This window comes from Benincasa hispida, chromosome 3 (genome assembly GCF_027475165.1).
Source record: "Benincasa hispida cultivar pf3 chromosome 3, pf3_genome.v1.1, whole genome shotgun sequence".
Taxonomy (NCBI): Eukaryota; Viridiplantae; Streptophyta; class Magnoliopsida; order Cucurbitales; family Cucurbitaceae; genus Benincasa; species Benincasa hispida.
In genome coordinates, this window is record NC_143480.1 from 2,096,364 (window position 1) to 2,111,928 (window position 15,565).

The 15,565-nt window shown below is 35.1% G+C and overlaps 2 protein-coding genes across 4 annotated transcripts; one reads left to right on the forward strand and one right to left on the reverse strand.

The window, feature by feature from the left end:
* Positions 1 to 589: 589 nt before the first annotated feature.
* LSD1 (LSD1 zinc finger family protein) lies at positions 590 to 7,521 on the forward strand. 3 transcript variants are annotated; one of them, XM_039026875.2, is made up of 8 exons: positions 590 to 960; positions 1,102 to 1,172; positions 2,105 to 2,215; positions 5,277 to 5,387; positions 6,007 to 6,119; positions 6,654 to 6,731; positions 6,864 to 6,923; positions 7,039 to 7,521. In XM_039026875.2, the coding sequence occupies exons 3-8, from the start codon at positions 2,107 to 2,109 to the stop codon at positions 7,078 to 7,080; spliced, it is 513 nt and encodes a 170-aa protein (XP_038882803.1). In that variant the 5' UTR covers positions 590 to 960; positions 1,102 to 1,172; positions 2,105 to 2,106; the 3' UTR covers positions 7,081 to 7,521. The 3 variants fall into 3 exon arrangements, with proteins under 3 accessions (XP_038882803.1, XP_090167686.1, XP_038882804.1); XM_039026876.2 differs by having other exon boundaries at positions 620 to 960; positions 2,102 to 2,215; XM_090311560.1 differs by lacking the exon at positions 2,105 to 2,215 and having other exon boundaries at positions 596 to 960.
* A 1,144-nt stretch (positions 7,522 to 8,665) lies between these two features.
* Positions 8,666 to 15,158, reverse strand: LOC120074717 (subtilisin-like protease SBT2.2). The gene is made up of 10 exons (XM_039027938.2): positions 14,221 to 15,158; positions 13,366 to 13,519; positions 12,736 to 13,133; positions 12,087 to 12,182; positions 11,848 to 11,920; positions 11,318 to 11,600; positions 10,324 to 10,655; positions 9,827 to 10,097; positions 9,465 to 9,746; positions 8,666 to 9,353 (listed from the first exon to the last, which is right to left on the reverse strand). Exons 1-10 carry the CDS (start codon positions 14,436 to 14,438, stop codon positions 8,926 to 8,928), a joined length of 2,535 nt encoding a protein of 844 aa, XP_038883866.1. The 5' UTR covers positions 14,439 to 15,158; the 3' UTR covers positions 8,666 to 8,925.
* Positions 15,159 to 15,565: the final 407 nt, after the last annotated feature.

Here is a 15,565-nt window from a genome sequence, read left to right on the forward strand (position 1 = left end):
CAAATTAATTTGCTCTGATACTATGTCAACAAAGTTAAATTAAGCATCCTATGCAAATATATACAAAAACCAAAAATACGGCCCAAGTTAAATAAGGAGAATATATACAAAGTAAACATGCAAATATCTTAGTAAAAAAGAATTATGATGCAAAGAAAGTTATAACTTGGAAACTTCTAGAATACCATTCCGTCAAATATAACGGCAGACCATAAAATTTCATCAATTTTATTATTTGTCTTTGCTTATATGATGAAAAATGTCTGTCCTTTTTTAGTTATGGTGTATAGACACTTGTTTCCCAATGCAATTTTGAGAGGAGATTTTCAGAAAATAATGACAGAAAAAAAAACCATTAAACACGAATAAAAATAAAACGAGAAAATATATTTCAAACAGTCTTTATTATGACAATATATTTTCTTTTTCAAAAATCACCTAATTATTCATATTTTTTTTCTTGTACATCAAAACAACGAAATTACGAGAGTTTGTAAGAAAATAAACAAATAAATCCAACCAAGAATTGACATAGCATTAATCAAAGTCCACGTAATTAATAAAGCCTCTTTCCTTCCACAGTTGGATTGGATTTATTCTTTCTGTTTATTTCGTTGACAATATCGACGCGCTCCTCTATTGAATTAAAATATTTTTTATTATTATTAAATAAGATAAAAGTAAAAATCTCCGAAATTGCTCATGCTTTCTCCATTTCCAATTTCTTTTAAAATTTATATTTTTTCTTAAAAAGGAAAAAAAAAAAGAAAAAGAAAAAGAAAATATTCTTCTCGTTGCTTCAATCTTTCCTCTATCCCATTGTCTGGCATTTCAATTTCCAACCGCAGTTCTCGCTTCCATCCTCTCATCCGCTTAAGCCGGCCTCCTCCATAGCTACACCTCTTCGATCGTCGCCTTCATAATTAACCCATTATTCCTTCTCTCTTCCACCATTTTCAGGTTTTTTTTTAACCTCCCTTTCTCTCCCTGTGTGTTATTGTAATTTGTGTATCTTGCACTTATCTTCTGTAACTTTTGATTTCTTTTGTTTAATGAGATTGTTGGTGATTTGGGCATTTGGGTTTTTCGAATGATTGACAGATTTCCTTCTTGAGACTTCTACGTGGTCGTTTCTGTAGAAAATCGGTGGTCGTGAGGAGGACCGGGAGAAGGTTATTGTTTTTTTTTTTTTTTTATTATTTGGATTTGAGAAAAGAATATCGTTCCTTTGTTTTTTGTTTTCTTTTAGAGACTTGGGCTTTTAGATTTTATGCTGCCCTAATAATTTTCATTGGATGGACCGGTAATTTCTTTTTATCTTGAGATGTCTTTTGCTGGGGCATGCTTTATTTCCTAGTTACACGATGTCCTTTAATTTTGCAATGTTATATATATGTGCACGCAATAATGAAGCGGTTTCCATGGATTTTCCTCGATAAGAGATTTAATTATTGACCTCATAAGCTGTACAAAGAAGGCTGAGAACACGAAGAGCTTCTTAATCCACACAGTTAGGTGGATCACATTCGTGAGTTAACTATTGTTGAAAGAGGAAATGAATGACGAAACCTTTCCAGTAGATTATGGGTTCTTTCGGGGAGTGGAATAACAAGTGTTTAGAGGGTTAGAAAGGAATTCTTGTGATGTTTGGTCCTTTGCTAGTATCATGTTTTTCTTTGAGTTTCGATTTCTAAGACTTTTTGTAATTATGCCATAGATATCATTTTGTATAGTTGGAGCCCTTTCTTTAGCAGGGTTCCCTTGCTTCTTTTGTGGGTGGGGTTCTTATGTACGTCCTTGTATTCTTTCATTTATTCACAATAAAAGTTGATGTTTTCATTAAAATAATAATAGTAATAAGTGATCGGAACCTTTCCGGTAGAAGGAACCAATGACACCCTGGTAACCTTAATTGTCCTCGAGGGTCTTCTATATCCATTTTGGTTCTAAAAAGTCATTCACGTGGAATTGTTTTAGATAGAGAGAAGTTAATTTCATATTGGTTTATTTTTCCAATCTTGCACATAGCTTATGATGCTGTTCCTCGTTAGCAAGTCCACTCTTGACAAGCTCTTGATTTTTTTCTCTCCACTTGCTGTAGCAGCTATGCAGAGCCAACTTGTATGCAGTGGGTGTAGGAGCATTCTTCTTTATCCAGGAGGGGCTACCAATGTATGCTGTGCATTATGCAATACAGTCACCTCAGTTCCTCCTGGTATACAATTTTTCTTATTGATTCTTTCCCCTTTTTGGTCGTTAAAAGCGTTGAGGAAATTATGATAACAAATGTAATGTGCTAAGTTAACTATAGAAGTTTCCAAGTTGTGCTAAGTTGACTGTAATCCCAATCTGCTTGACAAACTGTTTAATTTAGGCTGATGGGATAATGGTCAAGTATGTGACTTCGTTTCCTAATTCAATTATGGCATGGAGACAAGAATATCTACAATTGTGGACATTTTAAGTGGCATGCAAATCTGATTATATGAAAGGGTGTTGTCATTTACACCAATAAAGAGCATGAAATAAAATCAAGTCCAAAAAAGATTCTAATTATAAGAAATTATCCCTGAAAATTCTTGCATTCCATTCACACCAAAGTTTCCAGAAGATAACCTTATTGGTAGCAAGCCATTAAAAAAGAAAAGAAAAGAAAAGAAAATAAGGCGAGGATATGATAAATCGTGCCCAGCATAACCACAGACCAACCAAAAGTGTCAAACATAAAGAGCCAATAACACTGAGCAAGGACAATATGCAAACAAATGATAAAGGATAATCTTCATGTGATGAGCATATAAACCCTATTGATAGCAAGACATAAAGTCTTCCAATCACCATGGGAAGGGTGACCCAAAAAAAATAGATGCGAAGATCTCATAAATTGCGTCAGGCATAACCATAGACCAACCAGAAGATAAAGAGCCAATAATGATAAGAAAAGGTACAATAGGAAAACAAATGACAAGGATACTCTTCATGTGATGAGCAAATAACACACTAGGATGGAGAAAGATAGAAATAAGGCATTCATCGTTGAAGCCGATATGATGTATTAACCTCACCATCGCTTAGTTCCCACCAGAAAACCTTGATTTTCTTTGGATAAGCACCCCTCCAAATGATTGAGTAAAGACGGTTGGACATCAGGTCTTTGGAATGAGGTAAATCCTCCATCAGAAAACAAATAGAAAATGCTTTAGAAGGGTCTAGTGGCCAACACCACGAATTTTTAGCATCCTATAGAACAGCCATTCAACCATTTCAACATCGGTGAGGTTTCTTCGAAAACCCAAATCTCGTATGCCCCAATAAAAAATCATCTCCACAGGAGTCCAAATATTAGAGATCTTATATCTGAAATAGGTTTTTCCTTTATCTTCTTTTTCCCCTTTTCTTTTTCTAATTGGGCACAAAGTTTAACTCAACGAAGGATGCATAGGTAATATGGTCCGCAAGATGGCCCTATCATTATATGAGCATACACTGCAAAAATCATTTACAAGAGCATAAGAAAAATACATTTTTAAGATTTATCCCAAGTTCCCAACAATTTGGATTTTTTATTTCTTCTTGTGTGTAAATGACGTTTTCTTCATTTAAGATATGCAAATATCTTCTGTGCATAATTATTTTGTGCATCTCTCTCTCTCTCCCTACCTATCTATATTTGATAAATGTCCTAAATTCTCAAAAGAGCTAATAGATACTCATTAAAGGAACTATACTGTTAAAGCTGTTGATTGATTTTAAGTGTAGCATAAGACTGTCAATAGACTGAGGTGTGGAAATTGACGTGTTTATAGTCCTTTGGACCAATGTAACTAGCCCTTTTTAGGAATTTCCATTTTTGAGTGGATGGTTTAGATTTAGAAGCATCACAGTTGTAATATTTGCTTATACCAAATGAGGTAAATTAGTTAGAAGAAAAGAATAAGGGGTTAATTTCAAACAATTATAAGTAATATAACTGATGAAATAGACCATCTATAGAAAAGAATTACTGTGATCTGCAAAGCAAAAGGAAGTCATAAACTAAGAAGCATGGATACAGACATGACTCAATGATTTCTGAAAAGTAGGACAAGGATATGTAGGGGACAAATTTCTTTTTTATTTTTAGAATTAGAATGCGTATATATTTATATATTAATACCTCTTTATAGATAAAACAAGTAAATTTAACAAAAAAAGTAATATATACTCCACTAAAAACATACAAAGTTAAAGTCAACTAATGATATTTGAAAATTTAAAAGATATAGAAGGATTTAGTTGGCTATGACTATAGGTAGAAGATGTCATCCTAATACATTAGAAATGATCATATAAGGATTAGAATCTCTATTCTTTTTCCTACTTTTTAGGTTAGTTTTTTTAAGCCGTGTTCTAAATTAGATTCTCGCGAAATGAAAGTAAGGATGAGAATCTCTATTCTTTTTCCTACGTTAGAAATGATCATCCTAAATTAGACCTTTTGTTTTTGTTTTTTCTTTTTTGTTTTCGTTTTTGTTTTTTTTTTTTTTTTTTTTTTTTTTTTTTTTTTTTTTTTTTTTTTTTGTTATAGTGATTCTGATAGAAGATTCTGGTATTAGTTTCTTTATGAGATTGGAATATCAAGGATTCATCCAGGAGTATATTATACTCCTGAAAAAATAGGGTTGTGATAGGCTTCTTTGCAAGTTTGGAGTTTTGTGGGTTTATGCAGAACAATTGTGCCTTTCTATAATTGGCACATATTCACGTGAAGATGTTCCAAGTGGAAGATTATCGTGTTTGTAACCTCTTCATGGAGTATTTTGTTTAAAGTTTAGGGTAGGCTAATATATCAATGGTCCCTAATCTTGTAGGTAAATTCACAATTTGGTTCTTAATCTTTAAATTCTCAATTTTACCCTTAATGTATTAAAAATTCCCTTTAAAGTCCTCCATGAAATACTCTTTTAACATTTGTTAGTTGAACTTTCGACCGGATCTGATTGAAAAGTTATCCATCTTTTTACTTGGTAGACAAAAATGCAAATTATATGATGGTGGACAGTAAAAACGAGTTGAGTAAGACGTTAGACTTGCTTATTCATGATGAATATTATTTTATTAGTTTCTAATTTTAATGTGTATTTCCTAAAAATCAACCATTAAGTTCTGATAACAGATGTGTTGAAGCGTGTCTCCTTTCCTGTAGCATATAAGCCTTTTAGTCCTCCATACCTCTATTTGTCATGTGGTAACTCTTTTGAAGTCTTATATCAGAGATTTGGGCTTTGCATTTGCAGGAACAGATATGGCTCAACTTATATGTGGAGGTTGCAGGACATTGCTCATGTACGCACGTGGGGCAACAAGTGTTAGATGCTCTTGCTGTCATACAGTAAACCTTGCACCTGGTATGAAGAAAATTATCGTTGCTTTTGAGTTTTGGAATGGATATAATGGATATTTGAAAGTGACAGCTCCTTATTTGTTTGAACTTTTATTTATTTAGTGAATTAGGGATAACAGTAAGACCTGGGTTTATTGTGTATGCTATTATTGAACTTTCCCGCTATAATTCTCTTGGTTCTCTTTCCTTTTCTCATATTTCTCAACTTTTCTTCCTTCATTCTTCTTTTTGTTTATTTTGTATGTTTCTGAGGAAAAGGATCATAATATCTTTGAGAGTAGTTTTTTGCTTTGCTTGAGAACACAAATGGTTTTGTTGTTGCTCATCTCTCTCAAACACTGCTGTTGTATTGCATTTTTTAAAATTATTAATAAAGGATTCGTCTTAAATCTTTCTATTATTATTCTTACGGTTGCAACCTAGAGGAGTTGTTTTTAGTTCCTTCTAAGGGGTAGTCTTGCTTGGGAAAGGATGTGGGATCTTATTTCTGCAAATTCTGGTCTTGTTTATGCTGGTTTCTGTATTATGCTATTAATTACTAGACACTCAAAAATTTCTGATGTTATATTAGTTAGCTAGGTTACTGAGTTTTTATGTTTGGGTGCTTGTGACTGTTAAAAAAGCTACGAACCAGGTTGCACATGTTAACTGTGGAAACTGCCGAACAACACTCGTCTTTCCATATGGTGCTCCATCAGTCAAGTGTGCGATCTGTCACTATGTTACAAATGTTGGTGTAAGTATAATCCATTTCTTTTGAGAGGCAGCTGAAATTTCTTGATATTTTTAGTTTGTTGGGTCGGTGAATGTGATGGGTTGGAAGTTCTCTCCTCTTGATATGAAGCCATACTTTCTTCTGTGTGCCTCCTCCAGCATTTATAAATATTCTTTATTTTCATTTTGGAAACCAACTCAGACTATTTTCGATGTGGCTTTAGTTAAACTTAACTAACGTGAGAGAATGGATACAAGTAAATTTTGAGGTCAAGGTGCGGTACATTTTATAGCAGTCCAATACTTGTTCCATTCCGAAATAATCGTGTTTTTATGCATGGGTTGGTAGGGAGTATTAAGGAAGAACAAAATGTACAAAACTTCAAAAACACAAACTTATGTCCCAGACATTTAGTCTATAAACTTCCCATTAACCTGAGGTGGTGCAGTTTGGATCTGTTAAATGCTTCTGATTATGTATTCTCTTGTTATACATGATAAGTGCTAATATTTTCTTCCAGCTCTTCATGTTTTCTCCTTTGATGTCTCTTTGCAGATATCCAACGTAAGGGTTCCTATTCCAGTGCACAGGCGTAATGGAACAATTAGCTCTGGGATGCCCCCTTCATCATCGGTATGTTCTCAAGCTTTTCATTTCTCTCTCGTCCCTCCTTTTAGGCCTCTACATTGACCATTTAGTGGATTTGTAATTTTGATTTTGCGGCATACTCGATTTAGGATTGTTGACTATTTTCGTTTCCTGCAGTCTCAGAGTCAAACAGTAGTAGTTGAGAACCCTATGTCTGTTGACGAAAGTGGCAAATTGGTAAGTATTCATGCTGTTTGCTCGGTTCTTTTCCCTTAACCCTCCTTGGAATTATACGTTCCCTGATTTATTATCAACAACAAAATGTGAAGACTACTAACATTCTGAATGACAGGTGAGCAATGTCGTCGTCGGTGTCACGACAGATAAAAGGTAACTCGGTGAGATGGTTGTTGAATGATGGCACTTGCTATTAGCGGCTTGAAAAGGATGGGAGGAAGCGATCTATATATCTATCTCTCTCTAGTACATCACTATACTGCTTGGAATATGAATATGGTTTTGGAGATTTCTGTATAGTTTGTCTCCGGATTTGCCCTTAAAAGGTCACCATTCATTCTTGAGTCGAACTTCAATTTGAGGTTCAGAGAACTTTTTACCCTGTGAATGCGATGTATATTGTGGACCTGAAGAATTGAGGATCTGTACTATATTACTTGTGTGATTTATGTACCGAATCATTGAGCTGTATCGCAAGTAAAAATATTATACACCCGTCGTGTATCCCCTTCTGGTAAATATGAGTATACACGCTGTCTTGTAATTTCTGTTTCCTTCATTGTTGGTATGCATTTTGAATTTCCATTGGTTTTGTTCATATCCTTTTGCCAATTTTTTTTATGCACAACTCTCTTCTTAGAAAGTGATGTGGCCTAGGTTTCTCATTGAGATTTTAAAGCTATGAAATCTCATTGAGGTTTCAAGATTAAGATTCTACTTTTAATTCAATCTCAAAGTTCAAAGGTCGATCCAAGATTAGCCCAAACTTTATCTAAGTTCAGCCTAAAGTTATCCTTTGACCTGAATGGTCCAATCCAATCTATTTATTCTTTAGATTGGATATGAATCACCATTTTGATAAGTTATATTTAGATTGGTCCGTTGGACATGTCCAATTAGCATTATCATTGGACTAATCCAATATATTATATGTATACATATATGTATAATTCCTTTTTTAAAATATACTTAGATATATCGTATTTTTTTAGTTAACATTAATTTTTTAAGTGTTAAAAACTAATAGAACTTTTTTAGATAATTAAATACTAAATAAAATCTTATAGTATCAATAATTTTATCTAGAATAAAATACAAATTTAATAAACTTAATAACATTTATTTCAAGAAAATCTAATATATATATATATATATATATATGTTTTTAAATAATTAAATAACTGATATTCAATGAGCTAATCCAATAGGTAGATTTGGCTATTGAAGGTTAGGCCAACCCTTGGACTTACGCTTAGGTCGAGCTGGATTGTGTCGGTCTAATAATGAATGTGACTTTTAATATAAACAAGGAAATGATACACCATAAGCTATCAAAATCACGATAGACAGATTTTTCATACACTCTAATGTGTAAGTCACGATTAGATTAGAGTGACGTAGAACTGAGTTAAGATAGTAGAAGAGTTCACTATTGGTGGGATGAGACTCTTTTTTAATCAACCCCCATAACGACATGTGAAATTGGTAGGTCTAAAAAAGGGCTTCACAATCATTCTGATAAAGATAAAGTGGTGTGTAAGCAATATTATCCTCTTCTTTATCCACTTACTGAACGAGCTCTGAGTAGAGCCCCCCATAAAGAGGAAAGCCTCTTTTTAGTAATAATACTCCTGTAATTCATAATGACAACCATTCTCTTGTTCTTCCAGCCATCTTTCTATATCATTTGGTGACAAGTCTGGCCATTGCCAAGTTCCAATAAGTAAAATATGAGAGAGGGAGAGAGAAGTCAACTTAGTTATTACCTCACTTTTGAATTTCAATCTAAATTACAGAAACCAGCTAGATTTACTTTTTTTCCTTTTTCTTTCTTACATCAGAAAACATTTACATCCAAAAAAATGAATGAAAAAATTGGTTAACACACCTCCAAATTATTCAAAAAGGAAGAAGGCAGAGCAGGTGGTAAACAAACACAATACATGATCTTTTTCTTTTTCTTTTCATGAAGGGGGAAGAATTGACTCACCCTCCAAAGCTCTCAATTAGTAGTATTGTTATATGAGATCTTCAAAATCACTGAAAGAGGAATGTTGATTATATGGCCTGCACTCCCAAAAAGTCCAATTCTACCAAAGCTAGCAACCGAGCTGTTCATCGTGGCATTGAAGAATATGGTTAGCTCTTGTTTCTCGCCACTGCCGATCGTAAATCGAATTGGAGAAACCTTTAAAGAAATTCCATAAGGAGCGCTCCAACCAACGCTGTAAAACTCAGGTCCAGCAATGTTGGTCACGGTTCGTTGCACTACTCTCGACTGGTTAAGTTTTGCTATCGTCACAGAGGGCAAGTTCAAATCAGCTCCAGTGATGCTAGAATTGTAAAGCCCGCAGTTCTGGCCTGTGTAGTTGAAGACCACAGGAGATGATCCATTGATACCGCAAAGAAACGACATATAATCATTGTAACCTACAAGAAGCGAACTCGAACATCATACCATGCAGTTACTGCCAAAATGATCATCAAGAAAAATAGGCAAATAGATCATAAAAAGTAGGCTATAATGTTAAATGTACTTACTGGAATCAAATATCAACCCTGGGTTGAGAGCTGCTGTTGCATTCACAAAACCACTTCCCATATCGAAAGGTGTAGCTGGAGACTGATTCTGTTCGGGGTTAGCATAAGCACGTTGAGCCATGATTGGTCCACCAGTCTTGTCGTAAAGAGAAGCTGTCGTCGATAGTGCAGAAGCAATGGCTGAAGGACTAAGACTAGGAAACTTCTGCTTTATGAGTGAGGCTAGGCCAGCAATATGAGGAGCAGCCATGCTTGTTCCCGACATCATTGCAAAGTTTTCACCTGGGGAGTTCGTAAAAGTTAACTTTTGATGTCTGAGTTTTAATGTTGTATGTAAAATCAAAACCGTTGCAAATGATTACCAAGAAATTCGATAGAGTCGGTGGCAACAGAGCTCCAAGCAGCCCATATGAAATTTCCAGGAGCTACCAAGTTGGGCTTCATAATATCAGAATCATCAAGAGAACTGTCTTCTGGATCTGGTCCTCTAGCAGAGTAGTACATAACTTGTGGGGCAGTAGAGCTATAATTTGCCTTCAATCCTCCACATATGCTAGCAACAGCTCCAAATTTAGAAATTTTCTTTGTTAATCCATCTACTTCCAAAGAAGAATTGTAGTATTGAAGAAGCATCTGCAGAAGAAACCATGAATTTCAGAACCATAGAGAGCAAGGGTGGGGAGGGAGCTAATTATGAACAAATGAACATAATCCATTTTAAAGCCCCACTTGGATGCAAAAAGGTTTTGACAGCCACTTTGTATAACTTATTACATTGATGACCATAAGAATCTAGAACCTATCAGTCAAAAAGTTGCATGTTGATTCCTTGTAAAAAGCTAACAAGGTAGAGCACAACCTTGGAATCTTCTGGTGATGAAATTATGATGCCAGGCATTTTCATTGGAATTGGGTTGAGCCTAAAACCTATCACAAAAGAATCCATATAGAAAATAACACCAGCAGCACTCAAATTTTTTGCCGTCTGTAATGCCTGTTTAACCGTAGAAAGCCCTAGCACAAATCTGATTGAGTAGCTGCATATTAGAAGGTTCCCTTGGACCAGATCCTGATCAAAGTTACTGGAGTCTTGGCATTCGCCCACATACATGTCCTCCGACACGTTTGTGTCATTGTTCAATGCATGTATTGCAGCAATTAGTTTGTACTTCGTGTCATTATAAGTCCCAGCTGAAAAGGAGAAAATGAATTAGATTTTATCTACCAAGAAAATAGGAGCATCTATTGCATATATTCAAGTTGCTCCCATGAATATCGTTAAAATGCAGGCATGAAAAACAATAACCATAATGAACAAATAAACACCCAACTGAATTACATACTTGAAAGAAATGGAAGAGACGTTGGATAGGCTAATAGAGAACAGTGGAAAGTAAAAGACGGGATAAGGATCAGATAAAATAGATGAGGGAATGAAAACAAATAAAATAGTGTAATATCAGGATAACACTATGATGGAGGGCTATATTTCCTATTAAGAATTACAGTGCACACTACCAAACTATAAAGAATCACTATCATTAAAATATATTGTATCGTTAACTTCACAAAGTATACTATATTTTCTCTGATCGTTAAAATTGTTCCCAGATAATCACTATCATATTAAGTTCAAACTAAATGGAGCAAATTTCTCCTATTGTGGCGAACAAAATCAACTTCAGCTATAATCCTCACTACGCTTTGCATTTCCTAGACAAGTTCATAATATGCTTTAAGCTAATTCAAGACAGTATCAAGAGTCAGATCTCCCTGCTTTCTTAAAAGATTGAAATCCCCTTTTCCTTAAAGTGGAAGAGTAGTACAAACAGAGAAGACAGACAGAAACTTACGTGCAAGTCCGACTCCTGGGATGGTGACATTATTGCCAAGGCTTATAGAGTTAGCGTAGCTTCTATCATGAGAAGCAGCACCAACAGTAAAGATCCATGGACTGAAGGAAGACATGCTCTTTGGTGCTGGTCCAGTATTGCCAGCTGCTTGCACAACAAATATACCAGCCTTTACTGCAGAGAGCAGTGCCATATCTATGGGATTAAAAAACGTTGCAATACCAGGGGGACGTCGATTCGGTGTGATTGATAAACTTATTATATCCACACCATCTTGAGCAGCCTACAAATGACATCATAGATTACTATAGGAGCACAAAAGGATAGAGTTGCACTCTCATTTGTTTACACATTCTAGATGTAGGTAACCCTGCATCCTCAAGAGTTGAACTGCTTACACTTATTTTAGATACAAAAGTTTGATACTAAGTCCTCAAGAACTTCTCAACTCCATCTTCCATTGCAGAGCCAGAAACAAACTAAACAACTTTTATAATGGAAAACAACTAAGCATATCATACATTACACACCTGATCAACTGCAGCAACAACATCAGCAGCAAAACCTCCAAAGCTTTTGTACAGTGCCTTGTAAACAGCAATGCTGAATAAAGAAGCATAAGCAAGCATTCAAACAAGGAAGCAAATGAAACTCATGCAATATAACATGTACTTTAAAGTATTAGTTAAATAAAAAAAAATTAGTATAACAAAGGAAAAACAAATTAATAGCTCTACGAGCGACTGTAGCCTAAGTCCAGATTAATTACTGTGAACGAGGAGCCATCCCACTGGCATTTCCAAAGTGATGTCCAGCAACTATGACTGGAATGCCATGGTTTCCAGCAGCAATTGAAGCTGTGTGCCTGCAGATATAGGGTCAAACCATTTTTATTAGAATTAATACATATATTATGCAGGCAACTGAAAGGGAAAAATATATATCCAAAGAAATGGAACTAGTGAATATTTTACCAGGATGAACCTAAAGTGGAAAAAAGATGGGGGAAAAGAAGGAAGTATAGCGTGGGAAAGAGTATACAAGTCAAATGTCATTTGCATAATCTACGTTTCCCTAAAACCTTATAGCTCGTCATTTAGGTTCCTTGAAGAAAACGTAACAAGCAAAACAATCCAAAAATCATATTCTCATCACCTTCTGTAAAAGCCTTCCTCTAAAGATGGTACTGGCTTTAAGGAAAGGAGTTATGTATATGTATGAGGAGGAGATACTGCTAGTTTTATCGAAAGGGTTTTTTTTTTTGGTACTGAAAATAATATATATATATATATATTCGATGCTTCAAACCAAAAAGGAGGAGTGGAGCTGGGTATCTGATGTCATGACTAGTAAGGACTAAAACCAACAGAAATGTTAGTTTGATCCACAAACTTCCAAACAATGAAAGAAACACTTACGTGCCATGTCCATCACCATCAAATGGTGATGCATAATCCTGAGATGCATTAAATATTCCCCTTGTTATAGCTGATGCTGCAAAATGGCGTGCTCCCACAAGCTTTCGATTGCAAGATCCAGATGGAAAATCTGGAGTTACCTCACAGATTCCAGAGAAGTGAGCAGGAACGGGAAACGGATTATCAGTCAAATCATCAGCAAAGCTGGGGTGCGATGGATCAATGCCAGTGTCAATGAACCCAATCACAATCCCAGCTCCAGCAGACTCAAAGCCACCATCTTGAGACCAAGCTCCCTGCGGTAGGCCCAAGAACTGTGGAGTATGGGTCGTTGCAGTTCTTACAGAGAAATCCATGACAACATTTGCCACCTCTATCCTCTTTGAAAGTTTGTTTGCCTATAAATTAAAAGATACCAGTAAATCAAAACCTATTTCATGCATCTTTTAAACTAAAATACAAAGTCCATCACAGTGCGTTTCTTAGACACCAAAGTGTTAGTCGACAGTACATAATTCCTTCTGAGCAAATTTTTTAAGGTAAACACTAACAATTAAACACCATCATAGTTTAAAGTAGAGAATCAATGATGATGAAGCAAAAAGGAGGGAATAGATTACAAACTTGTACCTGTTCTTCGGTAACAAGCACAGCAAATCCATTGATCAAGAAATGGTAACTGTACAGTTTTAAATATTTCTCCCCCTTCAAGACCTTCTTCAACAATGAATCATGAACTCGGGCTATGTAGGATCTATATCTTCGATGCTTTCTCGATATGTTTCTAAATAAAATAACATCAAAGCAGTAGAGTTTAAATTACAACTTTAAAAAAGATATGATTATACTACATGTAAATGAATTGAACAGACTAAACAGAAGGAAGAGCATAAACGAAAAAGGCATAGCATTATGGCCAATCACAGCCACCATGGCGTGGAGGATTGAACAAATAGTCAAACAAACAATAACTTCAATCAGTTATGATTAACTGTGCATCGAGGGCAAAACAAAACATCGGTTATACATTAATAAAAAAATTAGCAAAATAACTTGAAAATAATAGTTTCCACAAGGTTGTGGAATAGTTTCCATGAAACTCCACTGAGAAACAGAGATAGAAGACTAGTAAATGCAACAAAACTATACATAACACAAATTAACTATACATAACACAAATTCTGCACCACCCTACACAATAGAGGTACCAAATGATGAAGAAAAATAAAATTTTGACAGAGAAAGAAGGAAAAACTTCCAAACCCAAAAAAAAGTAACTAATATCAAATCAACTACATAAAAGAGAACATGTCAACAACTCATGCTTGAACAAATGCCCACGTTGGGGTTTAAGAAAATTACAGTAATTGCAAATGTCTTATACAACAAGTTTTCATCATATTTCAAGTAAAGCACTAAAATGAGGAGCTTAGAGCTGCCAAATGCAAGTGTAAGAGAGAAGCGAAAAGAGTGATGGAGAAGTACCTTGGTTTGTGGATGCTTAATCCACCAGAAGTACCAAGCCTAAAAGAAGTGGTATTTTGTCTAAGCTGACCATAGTAATGAGTAGTAGAAGGAGGTTCCTTGAGAGTTACAATGTAAACAGCTGTTGAATCACCGAATTCGTCAAGACAAGATGCGCATAGAAACATCCCAAAACAGACAACAACACATAGTAGACGTGCACAGTGAATAATATCCATTAGGGAACAGTAACTAAACCCAAAAGAACACTCTTTTAAGTGTTGTAATCAGAAGATCCTTCCCCTCATATCTTGAAGCATAAGCTTGGTTGTAGTCTCTTTTGAGTACTCAAATAGAAACAAGGGATGCACAAACACGAAAGTAGGAAACTCTAAATCTAGAGGCTAATAGTTCCAAGAACACAATGAAGAAACAGCCATGAAAACTTCCCCTCTCAAATGGGGAAGTGATAATAATGGCCAAGAAAGCAGACCCTTCTTCTTTTCGGTGATAAAGAACCCACTTTCGTTCACTTTTTGTGCATCTACTGTAGCTATTGAGAGAGAGAGAGGGTAAAGGAGGTGAGAGAAGAAGAGATTGTATTAATGGCAGCTGTGTTGATGGAAATAGCCAATCTGCAAAAACTTTCTTGGGTAATGTGAATTTGAACGTTTTAATAACTCAAAGCCAAAAACGAAAGGGAAACAAAAATACATAGAAACACAGGGCAGAGGCAGAAAGCTAGGGAGTAGTAATCCGAGTAAAGAAACAAAAACGTTTTCTTTGTTCTTATTCTATGATCCGACTAAAAGGGGGCTCTCGGTATTGGCCTGTAAGTCAAGAAATTTGATTTTAAAGAACAAGGGAAATTTTAACACAGAATCTGACAACTACATTTCCAAAAATGTTAAACAAAATTGCTCCTGATAGTGAAATCTCATATTATAGCAATGACCCACATTCAAAAACAAATTTAAAATTAGGATTTCCTAATAAAGATTGAATTTTTATGTAAATAATGTACTAAGAAATTCCATGGAAGTACAAAGGGGAACAAAGACGTTGGGACAATGTGCAAAGGAAAAATGGGGGTACGTGTGAGAAAATGTTAGGTTCACTCATAAATTTTACCTTTTTTTTTCCTCTACTTTCTTTTTCTTTGTCCATTTGCTCCCAACGTTCGATTTTTTTAAGCTCACCCGTGAGAGAGAGAGTTTTAGTTTTGTGGGAGTAATGTGGGACGGTGGTGTCTGTGGAGGCTCGCACGTGCCAAAAGTGAGAAATTAGTGGACATTTTCTTTTTTATATATTTTATTTCATTTCAATCTCAAGTTGCCTTTTTTTACTTAATTTTCTTTCATAATAG